Consider the following 15962-nt stretch of genomic DNA (forward strand, 5'->3'; position numbering starts at 1 on the left):
TGTTAACCTTAATTCTGAAATAGGGCACAATCTGCTGGTACAAGTAGGTCGGTGACTGACAGACGGGTGCTCCACTGCCCTCCTTAGGCAAGTTTTTTGTTTTTCTTGTCGCTTGTCATCTTAACTTCCTGCTGTTAAAATCAGTGATTAGGAGGCAATAGGTGCCATGATAGTGATAAGTTTCAGTTGTGGACACTTAACCTTTTAAGCCAGCCAGCAGTGCTCAACATATCTGACGAATGACCGTTGATTTTAGAGGTCAAAAGCAGCGGAAATGAGGACTGTGCCCCCGGGCTGGTTCCCATCCAGCCTGCTGACCTGAAACCAGACGCTATAATGTAATGCTCTGGGAAACACCTCAGGGCCCTGAACTAGCTGCCAGGTTGAACTACATCTATGCCTCGACAAGCATGGAGATTTGCCTCCTGGCAAGACGCATGGATAGTTTTATGGCCCCGGTTCCTTCTGCACTGGTGGCCTGGAATCAAGAGGGAGGAGCTTAAGGGAAGTCAGACTCCTGGCCTCAGGTGAATAGTTCCTTGGGACCTTGTAGAGCAATTTAGCTCAGGACCCACTTACCTACTTCACAGCACTTTGACTGACTTGTTACAGCTATCAGTCAAGATGGCATTTGGCTGATGAAAAGCAAAGGACAGAGAGCTTAACTATTCAAACTCTCTCACAGGCCTAGAACTAAGAACTAAAGAACTTAAGAACTCAGCTCTTAACTTTGGTTGGAAAACAAATTACCCTGCTTGTCCCCTAGGTCTGTTACAGAGTTGCAAGCAAAGCAAAGGTAATGGGCAATGTCTGTGCTATGTCAGGGGGGTTAGCTACCTTGTCAGCTGTATCCTTTACCTTTGCCATCTCCCTGTAATACCCAAATACCCACTGAAGCCCTGATGACCTCTTACTATAAGACATTGAGTTCTGCTTCAACACTGTGAAGTCCAGGGTACCCGGCACTGTAATGAAGACACCTCTGCCCTGAGCCCTCCTTCAGTCACACCATACAAGAGACCAAGCATGCTCTCAGAACTTTATTAGGTGGTGTTTGGGCAAAAGAGAAAACCTCCGAAATAGTCACCCTCCTGGTTCAGGACAACTGGAATAGAGGAGCCTTTGCTGAAGATGTGCTCTCACCGAAATGAAAACATTTCTGATTTTTTTTTTTTAAGGGGGGAGCTGACTGGCTGACTATCTGAGCACAAATTCAGAATTAAGAATGGTCAGCCAGAGGAAGGCAAGTCTGGGGACAAAACCAGACGCCCCTGCTCTCTATGGAGACAAATAGGTGCCACTTTCATGTTGGGTGGGGGATATATCTCTGCTATTCCCAGATCAAGATTTGGAGGGAGGGGAACATGACAAATGACAGAAGGACCAGTTTCTCAAAAAGTGAGGGAGAAAGTAATTACACAGGGACAAAAACTCAAATGATGGTTTACAAGGGAGATAAATCGTGATTCTTCATTGGTACCAGACCCTAGTATCCAAACTGCCCTAAGCCAGCCCCTCCAGACACTGCCCGTGCAGGGGGCTAGGGAGAAGGCCTGAGGCAGAGGGGAGGGGGGCTTCTTTTGCTACAGCAAGAAGGGGCTTCAGTGGGGAGAGTAGCAGCTGCTCCCCACTCCCCTAAGACTTGTATCACATTTACAAATACATACATAAATACATTACATACAATAGCGAGTCTGGGAGGCAGGCTCCCCCACAGAGGCTCGGCTGACACAGTTACATGTCTCAGGAATTCTAGGAAAGGGCGCCGGGCTCCCAGAGAAATGGGCTCCATGTGTTTTCTCCTCCCCAGGGAAAGCCCGCCCAGCCCGCCCCGCTTGCCCCGCTCAGGGTTCAGTTTGTCCAGTATGGAGAGTTGCCGTAGGCAGGTTTGGAGGCTTGCGACTTGGGCTGCAGTGAGCTGGGCTGGTTGCGCTGACCGGAGCCGCTCTGAGGAGGAGAGAAGGCGGTCAAGGCTGAAGCGGACCACCATCAACCCCCACCTGGGTGTACAGGGCCAGGTGGCCTCTGCCTCCGACAGCTCACCTGAGCATCCTGCGGAAGATGGTGGTGCAGCAGCTGCGAGGGAGCCTGCTGGTGGGCCGGCAGGATGTGCAGGAACGGCGGGGGCGCGTACCCGGGCGCCGCTCCAGGGGCCAGGGGCCCGGTGGAGCCCAAGGCCGAGGGCAGGCCGAACGGGGGTGGAGTCCCTGCATGAAATCCCTGCTTGTCAAACGTCTGCAGGGCAGAGAGACAACAGTGAGGGCCAGCCGGGCGGCAGCTGCCCCAGCCTGGCCCCTCAGCGCCAGGCCCCCCTCACCTGAGTCTTGTTGTAGACAGACCCGGTCATATCAGGGAGGCCAGAGGTGCTCGAAGTCGCCGACACTCCTGGAAGGGAAAGCGGTGGGTGGTTCCCATAGCAGCAGGGCCCAGCTCCAGTCTCCCCAACCTCCAGGGGCCCTCTGGGACGGCCTCGCCTGAGAAGGAGTCAGGGTGGCAGACAACTGCTTTGGGCCTCAATCCTGGACGTAAGGGGGTGATGCTACCTTTGCCAGGCCCAGAGCCTGCAGCCTTGTTCTGTGTCTGTGATGATCCACCATAGCCACCCTTGCTGTAGTCTCCGGCTGCGGTGCCCGGGGTCAGGTCGTCATAACCTAGCATGGCGGGGACAAGAGGCATGTGTGAGCTCGGTGAGCCAGTCCTGCCCATGCCTCTCTGGGCTGGGAGCACCCTCACCTGTGCCGTAGCTGTGCTGGCCGTAACCGCTGGCCTGCTGGAAAGGGGTGCTGGGGGTGCTGAGGCTCACACCATGCTGCTTGGCTGAGGCCGGAGGGACCTGGGGGAGGGACAAGCAGGAGGCATTAGTGGAGAACAGAGTGAGGGGAGCAGGTCGCCCCAGCTCAGCCTCGGGCAGCAGGTGGCACCACCACCAGGGATGTGTCTTTACTAGTGCCATGCCTGCTAGGTCTCCAAGCAGATGAAACAGGAACATCGCCCCCAGCCTTGACCCATTCTTCAAGGCCAGGTGAGCCCGAGTGGGGACCTGTCCCCCCCTCCCTGCTTCTGCTCCCTGGAGCTGGAGGAACACCCCCACCGATACTCACAAACATGGTGGGCCCATACTGGAAGGCACTGGGCACGCCTGTGTAGTAGGGGAGGCCAGTGTAGCTGTAGCCAGGCGGCAGGGCGGGACTCAGAAAGGGCTGCTGAGCCGTGTGGTGGGCCTGGGACTGGCTCTGCTGTGGCTGAGCCAGGGTGGTGGGGGGTGCAGGGGACGCAGAGTCACCTCGGCCAAACTTGGTGACATCACCTAGGGGAACAGGGGCACTGATGCAGTCCCCACCCTTCATCCCAGCAGGAGGAAAAAGTCAGACAGGCCCCTGCAAATAGGAATAGGGCGGGCTCAACAACAGGAAGCTGGCAGGTCTCTGCAGCCCTTCCGTTTGTTTCCAGGCTCCTGGGATGGGTCACAGGCCAGTCCTTTGAGCAGCCCCTACTCCTAACCCCCTGAAGACGACTAACCTGAATACGGGTTATTAGTGAGGCTCCCATCTCGATTGGCGAGGGCTGGGGGTGTAGCGAAAGGGATCCCATAGTAATCCTAGGAGAGACCAGAGACTCGGTCAGCAGAATGGCTTCACCCACTCCTAGGACAGAGGGCCTTGCAGGCAGCTGGGTACTCCAGGGAAGGCCACGTTCCTGACTGGACCACCAGAGGGCAGCACTCGGAAAATTCAAAACAAACGGTGCCCTTCAGAGTTGTGGCAGCCACATAGCATGTAGACACACTGACCAGTCCCTCAGCCTTCAGGGGCAGAGCCACTGGATCCCAATCACACACATCTTCCTGGGCTGACGATGCTATGGATTTCTTGGGAGATTTCCTGGCAATGAAGCCAAAGTGGATCCAGAGGGTGTGGGTGCTTTTCTGGGAGACTGCTGCCCACGAGGAAAGCAGGAGGGCTTCCCCTCGGCTCAGAGGCCCCAGGTGCAGTATGTCGAGGCCTGGCAAGCCCTGGGTAGTAAGGGGCAGGGCAGGCCTCCCCTTCTCCACGGGGCTTCACTGTGTCTCACCTCTGCACACACACTTCTCCCAGCTCTTGTGCAGCGTCAGGGCTGTTTGGGTAGAGGGCTGGTCTCCTAGCTCAGGACTGACGTGTGCCTACTGGTAATTGCTGCCCTGACCTGTTAAACCCTTGAGGCTCCTCCTCCTCCTCAGGTTTCTACTTGTCCAGGTAACTTTCCTAGCTGTCCCTTAGAGTCCCTCTCACTGGAGAAGGCACTGGAATTCATTTGGCCCATGACCCTCACCAGCATCCACCTGTGACATAAAATGCCTGAGAGGAGGGCTGCTAGGGAAGCACAGCTGGCAGGGTTCAAGTGGGGACCGGCCTGCAGGAAGCCCAAGGGGGCTACTCCTTCACGGAGGAAAACCCCAAGGTGGAAACGAGCACAGACGCACCAGAGGCTAGGGAACGACCCCTATCTCCAAAGACAGGCTCACAAGTGATTTCTTCTAAGGCACAAAAAGATGAACCGAGTATGAAGCAGGACGACCCCCGGGCCTGGAATCCCACCAAGTCACTCTGAGGGGCCCAACCAGGCACCACCACAGACTCGTCTTTCAGAACCAGCTCCCACATTCCACCTCTGAGGCCCTGGGGCTGCGAGGTTTCCTGAGTGTCAGGAGGACCTGGGTCGCACTTCCTTGTTTCCCTGCAAAGCCTAGGGCTTAAGGCATCCCCAGAGACCCTGAGTTCTGTTTTACACCATAGAAATCTGCCAGTACATCCTCAATACCTTCCTGGGCCCTCCAGGGATGTGGGCAGAAAGCCCCACAGGCCCTCGGGCAGTAGTATGGGTTTGCAGTGGCTGCTGGTTTGCACCCTGGGGAAGAGCAGCCCAGCTACAAGCCTCTGGAAATACTCCAGCAGATGAAAGAGTCTCCCAAGAGAAACAAGCTTCAGCCACTGGGCCCGGTGCCCACAGCTCCCTGAGCTCTCTGCGGTCAGCCCAGAGCGGGCAACACTACTTGTGGAGGCCACCTCGCTGCCCTGCACAAAGAGGGGCTGGGGCGGGGGGCCCTCCACTCCAGTCTTCAGTCTGACAAAGGACACCTCACCTTCACTTGGGGAAAAGGAAAGCCTGTGCCCAACAGAGCTGGTATCAGTGTCCAAATAGCTATTACTCTCTGACAATGTGACAGATGCCCCAGACTGCTGAAAATGATCAGGAGTCTGCTAAACAGCAGACCAAGAAGGAAGCGGCAGGACAGGAGCCTGCAGGCTGTCGAGGCAGGGTGCATGCCTCCTTACGTCCCACTCCTGCACTGCGTCCTGTTCATGCGGCCACATCCCAGAGAAGGCCCAGTGCCTCGTCCTGGGAGCAAGGGCCAAAACAGGCAACACTGACCTCAGCAATCAGAGATATCCCAGGGCCAGCAATCTTACAAACAGATGGCAGGCTAAATCTGGAAGGGCCCTTCAAGACTGTCTGCTCCAGCCACTCACTCCAAAGAACAACGCTGCCATCACTGATGGCCACTGCAGAAGCCAGACACTAGATGGATGGCACTTTGAAGGACAGGACTTTATTAAAAGCCTAGGGGCAGACAAGTAACCCCATGTCCTGGTCGGTTGTTTTATTTTTTAATGGGGGGAGGCTTAAGGGAAGAGAAGGACCCACATTTGCTAGAGAAACTGCCTACTGGGGCCCCAGGTGCCAAAGAACTTCAAGGTCCCCAGGCTACAGCTGCACCAGCAGCACCATCACAGCAGCTTTCCCGGCTGCGTGCTGAGGGCGTCCTCAGGTGGGATGTGTCCTGAAGGCCAGACAGCAGGTGGGATGCATGAGACTCAGAGCCTGAAGCCTCCCAGCCTCACCCAAACCCCACTCACCATTGGCAGCCGTGACTGCAGCATCTGGAGCTCGTCATAGCCGTAAATCTGCGTGAGGACACAAAAGCTGTGAGAGACCACACGCCACCCCTGGGGAACCCGGCCCACATGGGGCCAAAAACAAGGCTGGAGGCGGAGGACACGTGCAGGAAGGAGACGGGGACGAGCTGCTGTGGGCAGACGCCCCGCCTTGACTGAGTCCAGCTAGAGAAAGGCCCAGGGTCTAAGGGCAGAGCTGCCCTCAGGGGGAGCGGAGGCAACTCAAGACCGCCCAAGGCCAGCTGGGCTGAGGGGAGCCGGGTGTGCTCACCGGGTAGGCAGGAAGCAGTCCTCCGGGGCCCACGAGGTACTGGTTGTGCAGCAGGGGAGGCACCCCCTGGGGCAGGTTAGGGGGCGCTTTGCCTGGAGGGCAAAAATCAAATGGAGTGACGTGGCCCCCACACGAGTACAATTCCTCAGCTACTGGGGCACAGCAGAACGCAGCAGACCGGGTAGCCCCAGGACAGGGACAGGCTGGGCCACAGGGGGTGAGCTGCTAGCAAACCACAGTTGGCTGGGCCCACACAGCCTGCCCAGGTCTGGCTGATGGGCAGTCACACAAAGTGACCAGGAGCAGCCCATGAGAGCTGCCCCGTCACCTCAGCTGCAGGGATGAGCAAGGACAGAAAAGAACGGAGCGCTCCAAGCAGAAAGGCTGCCGGGAATCCTGTCCAGGGAGCATCCTCCCCCGCAAAACCGATTTCACCATCAGCCAGGATCTGGCCCCCACCCCAATCCCAGCTCTGGAAGAACCAGACCTCAGGAGGTCAGTGGGACAGAGAAGCCTGTAGGGGCAGAGCCGGACACAGCTGTGCGCTTTCAATGCCCGTGAACCCCCATGGCTGCCCACCGGGGCCTGCTCCCAGGAAGCCAGGCTATACTCTTGACGGAGGGAGGAGGGCTGGCCAGGCCACGGGAACACACCTGAGGTCATCAAAGGCGCAGCCCTGGCGCTGCTGCTGGGGGCACTCCCGGGGGCATTGCCCAGGCACAGGCTGCTGACCGTGTTCATGCCGCTCGGCAAGCTGAGCCCTGAGGACACGGCGCTCGAGGCTGAAGTTGCTGCCGTTGAGAAGGTGGCCGAGGGCTGTAGGGAAGGGGCGCTGTCCACGCTGGCATGCTGGCAAAACAGAAAAGCCAGGGCACATGGATCTAGGGGCAGAGCAGAGAATGCACGAGGACTGGCCTGGGCTGTGCGCCCACGGCCTCAGGCTGACCTGTGTGCTCGCCCTGGCCCCTCACTGAAGCCATGGGGACACAACTGGTCAGCTGAGTATCTGACCAACACAACTGAGATTTATGACCAAAAATCCTCCTAAAAATCGCTCAAGTTGCTCATGCTCTGGTAACTGAAACAGGCACAGAAACCTCAAGTAAACCTTAGTTTATAGATGAACACAGAGAATCTCAATAGGAGGTGAAAACCCACCTCATAAAACAGGAGGGTGGAGCCCGGGCCACGGCAGCCCAGCCCAAGGCAAGGCCTCCTGGGCACCTCTGACCTGAAGCCGCAGGTGGCCTTTGCTCCAGCATGTGAGGATATTCTGTAGGTCCTCAGGGTCTACACCAGGAAGGGCATGGCCCGGCCCTAGGCCTGCCCGAGAAGAGCCACCAAGGAAAGAAGGGCAAAGCCCAGCGAAAGCTTTGAAGAGCCTGAGAGCCAAGGGCCCCACCCAGCTGCCAGTACCAAGGAGGCAAAAAGGGTTTCGAGGGTTGAGAGGAGGCTAGACGAGATACACCTGGTTGGGCAAAGTGAGGGCCGAAGACAGAAGAAAAGGTTCTGTAAGACTGAACGTGTGCACCACAAAGAAGCCGGGAAACTGACGCGAAGCTGAAGAACAGGAAAGACCAGGAGAAGGGACACCATGCACTGTCTTCCAGGGCCCAGACGACTGTGCAGGCCCCAGCCCCACAGGCTGCCCTGCCCGCCCAGGCACTAGCAACCAGATCCGGTTCAGCAAGTGCAGACTCCGAAAATTCTGGTCTCCTGGGGCTCCCCAGGACTTCTGCCCCTTCTACCGAGATGGAGAGACAGACCAGCCAGAGAAGGGCCCAGAGTGGGGCTGAGGCTGCCCACTACCCATACTTCACGATCCCCTGCACAGAGCCCAGCATCCACCCAAGGACACCAGCCAGAGTCAGAAACAGCTCTGACCACTGCACTGTGATGTCACTGGCCACCCAACCTTTCAACCACAGGATTAAAGAAAAAACACTGGCAGTGTGGGGAGTGGGGGGAATCCATAGGCACTCAGGAGTCATCCAGAGAGCCTCTCCTGCCTTGAGTGGGCCCTGAAAGGGTCCCTGAATCTGCCCTTCCACCTCTCGAATCTGTGAAGAAGACAAGCTGCTGGCCCGCTTAGTCCATCTGATGGGGCCGTCACTCAGCTCTCCAGATGGGCCCAGGAGAGCACAGCTGACCACACCTTCCACAGACCACGAAGGGCAGGAGAAAAGACAAGATCCTTTACAAAGTGGGAGAGACCTGGCTCTAACAGATTATGATATACCTGACTATTTAAAAGTCAGAACGATTTCTAAAACAACAAACCTAGGAAAAATATTTGCACTTCCCATCACAAAGGGCTACTTACTAGTCTCCCAACTATAGAAATAAATACCACAGACTGGACAGAAAAATGTAAACATCTCAGCCAAAAGGAAATGTAATGGTTTACCAATGTATAAAATAGATGTTCAAGCTCTTTCAGTTAAACACTATACTGACAGGTCATTCTTCTATTAACACATTAGAAAAATACAAATATTTGGTAACATCATTTTAGGAGGCAGTGGAGAAAGAAGACACGTCACTGTTTGCCAATGAGAGGTACGTGGGCTGAAATCACTACGCAGAGCCATGTGTGTAACATGACAGATGCCTGCAATTCCACCCCGGAGTCTATCCTGCAGACACAGCGTGTGCAGAAGGCTGTACACCACTGTCTGCACAGCTCCGTCTCTCGTTCTTGTGCTTTGCAGATACTGCGTTTCCTACAAAGTGAAGGTCCAAGGCAACTGGGGGGTCAAGCAAGTCTATTGGTGCCAATTTTCCAACAGCGCTGGCTTACTTTTCGTCTCTGTGTCACATTTTAGTAATTCTCACAATATTTCAAAACTTTTCATAATATTTGTTATGATGATCAGTGACCTCTGACGTTACAAATGCAAAAAGATTACAACCTGCTCGAAGGCTCAGGTGATAGCCGGCATTTTTAGCTAATGTATTTACTAACTAAGATACTTATATTGGGGGACTTCCCTGGCAGTCTGCTGGTGAAAACCCCCATGCTTCCACTGCAGGGGTCATGGGTTGGATTTCTGGTTGGGGAATTAAGATCTTGCATGCCACAGGATCAGTGAGTGAAAAAGAAAAATATGTTGTATTTTTTAGACGTAATGTTACTGCAGCAAGGCAGAAGGAAAAAAAGATGAATATGTTGTATTTTTTGGACATAATGTTATTGCACACATAATAGACTAGAGTGTGAACAAAACTTCTATGTACTAAAAAAATCAAAAGATTTCTGCGACCGACTCTCCCACATTATTCACTTTATAGCAGTGGTCTAGAACCAAACCCGCAATATTTCTGGGATATCAAAACTGAAAATGGCCCTCAAGTTCCATCAGAGGAGGACTACTAAATAATCCAATGCAGCAGAGCTGTGAAAAAAGAACAAAGAACTCTGATCCAACACAGAAACCTCCTAAAGATACACTGTTGAGTGAGGGGGAAAGATATAGGGAACTGTATAGAATGTTCCTATTTACATTACAGGACAAGGAAAAGAGCAGAAAGGAAAATGACCGTGTACGCATTTGACAGGTTAAGAAAACAAAGTCTAGAAGATCAAGAAAATAATAGGAAAAGGGGCAAAGCCAAGCAGAAAAGAGACAAAAGCTTTTCAGTGTGTGTCTTTTACGTCTTTTGTTACTGAGTCCTGTGACTCAGTGACCACCTTAGCAACTGCACAAGGCAGTTCTGGTGGCGGCCACTGGGACCGTATGACACAGTTCCTGCCAAGACAGAGTGCAGCGGACCACGAGAGCAACAGCGCTCAGGATGGGAGGCCAGCGCTCCAGGGCTCACAAAGGGGACATCGCAGGGCACCCACTGGCCAAACACAAGGCATAGGTGGTGGGCAGGCAGCTTACTCCAAGGACAGAGACAGTCACACCAATCTCTACTAGGAAGACAGTGATCTGTGTGTTTCAAGCAAAGAATTACGTATAAACCGATTTCACTTAAGCTAGAATAGGGATGCCACAACGTTGGCCAGATACTGATGAAAGACAGGACTGAACCTTTTCCACCACTTCATTCTACGGCAAAAGATTTGACGTCTTCTTCAGAAGAAACTAATTTGCCAATTTCCCAACTCCCCCATTCACCTGGGCCCAAAACTTCCCTCCCTGCTTGAAGACCACCTACTCCCACCTTGTGGAAGCCTGCTGTCTCCTGGGAGGGGGCACTTGGTTCTTTCCTGGAGCCTTTCCTTCCATGTTCCAATCTCTCCCAGCTTTTGGAACTGTCTCCACCCCCTACGCTGCCTCATCCCACAGTGTAGACTGAGCCCCGAGACCATGCTCCCAGCTTCAAGCTTAGATGCCGAGACTTCCGTAACCACGATCTAGGGTCACCCTTCAACACATCGGGACCTCCCCAGCTGGCACCCTGCCCGCACTTCTATTCTTGCCTCTCTACGCTCCACACATGCTTCTGCAACAGGACCTTCCCAAAGCCCCCACCCCTGAGCTGGAGAAGACGGCCTGAGCTGGCGGGAGTGAAGGCCTCATGACCACACACATTGGATGCGGTAACACTGGCTGGACCATCTGTCCGTCCCAAAGACTCTTCCTTTCCCTTCACACACTCTCTCTACAATGGACTTCACAAAGTACCAGAGTGTTCTCCAGAAGCATTGCTCTTGATAAAACTGGACTTGTAGCACAGCCCAGTCCACGGGGTCACAGAGTTGGACATGACATGCAATAGGTGCCAAGCAGAAGTTAGCAACAAGTCGACTTTCCTCTAAAAAGCTTGCAAAGAAGTCCCAGAAAATAAAACCAGGCAGAAAGGTCTCCTAGAATGAATAGTGAATTCTGGGAAACAAATTCACCACCCAACAGCCCTGCCCATCGTATCAGGTCTGGAGAACCGATTTCACCACAGAGGCATGAACCACATGTCCTCCGTGGGGCCTAGGAAATTATCCGTTCAAACCATGAACCTAGATGAGACATCACAGCCAAGTGATTAGAGTATCCGGATATTCGGATTCACAAACCACAGCCTCCCCCCACCCTGCCCAAGCCTAGGCCCCAAGCCAGCTAAGGAGGGAGTGGGTGGGGGAGCAGGAACACTTACTGTGTGGGATGTGCTGGCGGAGAGCGGCATGTGCGTGGAGGCGAGGCTGCTCTGGTGGCTGGAGAGGGAGCTGGAAGACAAGACGGCACCACGTGTCCACCACGGCCCTCTGTACCAGGGGCCACTTGGCCAGGCAGGCTATCCACGAGCTCGCCTTATCCCCCCATGGGAAGGCCTGGCTGGACACCCTTCATTCTGCATCACCTCGGACAGGTGTTCTGTGGTTAGAAATGACCTAAAGGCTTGCTCACTCGCCATGAGGATCCAGGACATCCTTCCCTGGGAACCTACAGAGCCCGCTTCAGGCAGCTCTAACCATCTGCTCTGAGACTGTAAATGGTAAGAACAGGATTGTACTAAGAACAGCCAGCCTTGGAGACCCCCTTAAATCTGTGTGTGTGGGAAGAAAGTTCCTATGTCAGCCCCACACGCTGGAGCTTGAATGCCCATCAAACGTAGAATTCAAGAAGCCTGGCTTCTGCTCCACGCTGCATGAGGCAAGAGGAGAATTCTGCTCAGAAGGTAGGTGAGGACCCACCAGTCCGGTCCTCCCATGCCTGTGTTGACCACTCATCTTTGAACCCACAGCAAGTGCCACACAAGAGACCTGCTCAGAAATCCCCCGGCACTTTCACCCCACATCACAGTGATGGGGCCCAGAATGTGGGGCAGGGCTGAGGCATGGGGTCCGCTCCTGAGGGCTAAAGAGGAGCAGAAGCGACCCTCTGGCCCCACCCCATTCCCAAAGACCCAGGGCTGTGTGACAGCAGAGATGTTACAGGCGGCAAGACTTTCATACCGGGCGCCTGAGACCCCACCCCCACCACACAGCATTACTGCGAAAGGCCAGGACAACAGGCAGGGGCAAGTGTGGGCTCTGTCCCTGGACACAGCCGTCCAGAAGCTTCAGGACTTGGCCTTGGTGCCTCGGACTCTGGGTCCCTGTTGTCCCCGTACCTGCTGAGCTGAGAGAGGGGACTGCTGGACAGGTCCCCAGGCTGGGACAGGGAAGGCAGAGTGGCAGTGTGCTGGGATGCAGGGGGCAGAAGCGGAGCGCAGGAGGTGGTGCTGGGCAAGGAGGCCACAGATGGGAGGGCAGAAGGAGGGTCTGTTGTCTTTGGAGCTGGAACGGATGAAGTAGCTGTAAGAAACAGATCAGTTTAGCTCCAGAACCAACCGTGAGTATCGGAGAAATGCTCAATGTTTTGTGACAGGTTGGCTGGGCTGTGACATACACAGTGACGCCCCGGGGGACAGTGCGTGAGCAGGCTGCAGGCGGGCCCTGCCCGGGCTGCGGTGATGGTGCGAAGGATGGTTGGAACACAGGCCCCAGGCGAGGAGGGGGATACATCTTTACCATCACACACAGCCCCGATGTGGGGGTCAAATCCTCCCGACTAAAGGAATCTGACCCTGAGCTACACCCAGACACGGAAAGAGGCTCAGAGACTGACAAATACGGTCACAGCGTGAACACAAGGGACAGTGAGCACGTGGTGGGGGAACCACCCAGGGGTTAGGTCTGCTTCTATCAAATGAGTATCACAGCAGGCTGACCTCAGGAAAGTTCACTGCCAGTAGAGGGGAGGAAGAGTACATACAATACATACTCATACACACGATTCTCCAGGGGACATACAATGGAGAATCACACACACCTAAAACCTGAGGAAGACACTCCTGCCCTCCACAGCTACTTCCAAAAGTGAGCATTTTCTTTGCACACACTTCAACAGAACAGACCTCAGAGCACATAAATGCATGCATTAGGCTTTCAGAAGAATAAGAATGCGATCAATCAGCTGCAGAGAAGACTCAGTTTTAGTGCCATCCACATATACAACTCAGATATGTGCTTGGACATAAAGCATCATTGTCTTCTGCAGTTAGGAGGGGGCAGCACCTTGCTTCGGGAGGCCCTGAGAGTCCAGGCGACGTGAGCTAGTCTCCGAAAGGGAGGACAGCTCGACAGCAGCCAGCACCGGCAGTGACAGGGGAACACTGGGCATGGTCAGTTCTTAGAGTGGTCCTCACACCCCTGAGGCTTTTCACTGACAGGCCTTCCCAAATGGCGCCTGTTCTTCCAGAAATCAGATAAAGACACCACAGATGTCCCTGGCCCAAAACTCACCTCCCTGGGTGTTGGATCACATCAATGACAGGTTCACAGAAAGTGTGTGGTGAATGTGAGTGTGACGGTGTGTGTGTGTGTGTGTGTGTGTGTGTGTGAGAGAGAGAGAGATGGTTGGAGAAGAGCGCATGGGAGATAAAAACCTATCTAAAATGCACACTGTTTTATGGACATCTCACATCTCATTATCTCACTTGAAATCTCCAAATAAAATCTCTAAGTAAACCTCTGTGTGTTCTCGACCCCACACGTGGGCCAAAGAAACTTTCCACCACAGATTGAGTAATTCACACTTCCTGTGACATCTAGTGTTCTCAGATGTACCAACGTTATTTGTTGCTCTGGCAGTCCCTCAACACCAAATCCAACTCTGGGTAAAACAATGTGTCATTTCAATTCCAACTGAGACCTATTCCTGGTCTGGCAAATTTCCACAGCCACACTCCCAAAAATTTCTAAATAAAAAGAGGGTCTTTCTGGCTTCCATACCCAATAGATATCCAGTTGCTTCACTGAATGATCAATGAAAATCGGTTTCATTTTAGATTATGACCATAGTCATTGATAAACAAGCCAAGTGTTCCCTTTGTACACTAACTCCAGTGATCACTGAGCTGTACTAGATTTGGTGGGCTTTCCCTCCATTTCTCCCAAGTATTTGTAGTGAGCAACATTTTCTCTCTCTCCTAAACCAGCATGCCAATTTCTGCTTTAAACATCTTTCACATTATGGAAGTGAAAGCCCTCTTAAACTTCCTGGAATCTGGGCCTCTGAGAAAAGCATATTTTAAATCCAACCTACACTCCACACTTGAGATGCGGTCTTAAGACAGCAGAATGATGCAAGACCCCCTTCATGCTGTAGATGTATTTCTAGTGATACCGTCACCTACAGTCTGGTCACAGGGCCTCTCTAGCTCAGCTCTAAACTGAAAGAAATGTTGCCAATGATGAGTCAGAGACAGCTATCAGAAAAGATGGAAAAGGACTACTTTTGCAGAATTAGCCATTGGCCAATCATTTACCCCACCACATCAGCTATGCTCTTTTTCTGTCTGTGGTTTCCACCAGCCACAACAAGGATAGTTAGCTCATATACTTACTGTCTACTGTCTGCTGACTTCGACTACCACCATGTCCATTCTATAAGAAAGAGAAAATAAAGTAAGTAAACCCTCCATTGAATGACAACCTAGGTTGGGATTTAACCACAAACATATGAAGATTATGAATTAAGCAAAGAACTATGACCTGTTTTATTTTGTTTCTTAAGAAAAGGAGAGGCAATACAACAAATTCTTAATAAATCCCAGCAAGCTGACCTTATTTACACCAAACTGGTTATTTAAGGAAGTAATAAGAATAAAAAATAAGACCAAAAGCACAGGAAGCAATGAAACAGTCCTAAAAATTATTAAGCCATAGGCAGGACTTGGGAACTCTCACTATATTGAAATCACCACAAGCCTTTCTATCTCATGGACATTCTGTCTTCTGAGTACCCCACATACTAGAAAGTAAGTGTTTCCAAACTATAACGAAGATAACTTTCATGCAAGGAATTATCGTATTTTATATGATTCAGTTGGTCTGAGTTAACCATGAAGCACTTCCCCAGAACTTTCAAACAGAAGGAGGCATCCTCACAAAGAAAACTTTACTTCCATAGATGGGGTGTGGAGACCTGGTAGAGAGATTGAGGGCTTCGCTGGTGGCTCACTGGTAAAGAGCCACTCCTGCCAAGGCAGGAGATGCAGGTTTGAGTCGATCCAGGAAGACCCCACACACAGTAGAGCAACTAAGCCCGTGTGCCACATTTACTGAGCTAGTGCTCTAGAGCCTGGGAGGCAACTACTAAAGCTTGTGTGCCCAGAAGCCCGTGCTCAGAAACAAGAGAAGCCTGCAGTGAGAAGCCCATGCATCCCAACTAGAGAATAGCCCCTGCTCGCCACAACTAGAGAAAGCCTCTGCAGCAGGGAAGACCCAGCACAGCCAATAAGTAAAAAAATAAACTTACTATTGGAAAAAAAAAAAAAAAAAAAGTGACTGACAGTGGAGCCTGCAGGGCTCAGACAGGCTCTGGATGGGACAAGGAAGCTGAGGAGATGATCTCAGAACAGAAATTCACTTTCTTTTCATAAAATCCTACATACATTTTATTCTTAAAACAATTTGAGATTATTTACAAGAAATGTAGACAATAAAACAGAACTGCTAGGGAAAAACAAAGCAAAACAAGAGCTAAAAGACTCAGAGAAGGGAAAATCAGTATAAAGGGCACATGGAGAGCAATCAAAGTTCTGTTGCTCTGCCTCCCTCTCAACGATGGTTCACTGTTCGGTAAATATACACACATGACATCAAGCATATTCCTCCAAGACAGCACAAAACCAACATACAAAGTCTTCTCAAAACTGTATCAGGGCTTCCCTAGTGGCTCAGTGGTAAAGTATCCACCTATCAATGCAGGAAACATGGGTTCAATCCCTGATCCAGGAAGATCCCACATGCCTTGGAGCAACTAACC

General features: G+C 52.5%; 1 protein-coding gene and 1 non-coding gene across 29 annotated transcripts in view; both read right to left on the bottom strand.

Moving 5' to 3' along the window:
* Positions 1-1025: 1025 nt before the first annotated feature.
* UBAP2 (ubiquitin associated protein 2) overlaps positions 1026-15962 on the bottom strand; it is a 119726-nt gene continuing 104789 nt past the window's right edge. For 17 of the 28 annotated variants that reach the window (XM_086416619.1, XM_086416614.1, XM_086416627.1 and 14 more), the window contains 13 exons: positions 14539-14578; positions 12262-12445; positions 11305-11374; positions 6858-7053; positions 6205-6296; positions 5895-5942; positions 3520-3598; positions 3102-3307; positions 2734-2833; positions 2544-2651; positions 2318-2385; positions 2044-2235; positions 1026-1947 (listed from right to left, as the gene is read on the bottom strand). In XM_086416619.1, the coding sequence (XP_086272745.1) occupies positions 1852-1947; positions 2044-2235; positions 2318-2385; positions 2544-2651; positions 2734-2833; positions 3102-3307; positions 3520-3598; positions 5895-5942; positions 6205-6296; positions 6858-7053; positions 11305-11374; positions 12262-12445; positions 14539-14578 (1479 nt within the window). In that variant the 3' untranslated portion in view covers positions 1026-1851. Of the gene's footprint in view, positions 1948-2043; positions 2236-2317; positions 2386-2543; positions 2652-2733; positions 2834-3101; positions 3378-3519; positions 3599-5894; positions 5943-6204; positions 6297-6857; positions 7086-11304; positions 11375-12261; positions 12446-14538; positions 14579-15962 lie in introns of those variants that run through there. The other 11 variants (XR_015170104.1, XR_015170103.1, XM_086416633.1 and 8 more) reach the window with 7 other exon arrangements.
* LOC147367452 (small nucleolar RNA SNORD121A) lies at positions 13107-13190 on the bottom strand. The gene has a single exon (XR_015132250.1). It is a non-coding gene; the product is annotated as a small nucleolar RNA SNORD121A (small nucleolar RNA).

This window comes from Bos grunniens, chromosome 8 (genome assembly GCF_055505025.1).
Source record: "Bos grunniens cultivar Pamir isolate PY7600 chromosome 8, Bosgru_T2T1.0, whole genome shotgun sequence".
NCBI lineage: Eukaryota > Metazoa > Chordata > Mammalia > Artiodactyla > Bovidae > Bos > Bos grunniens.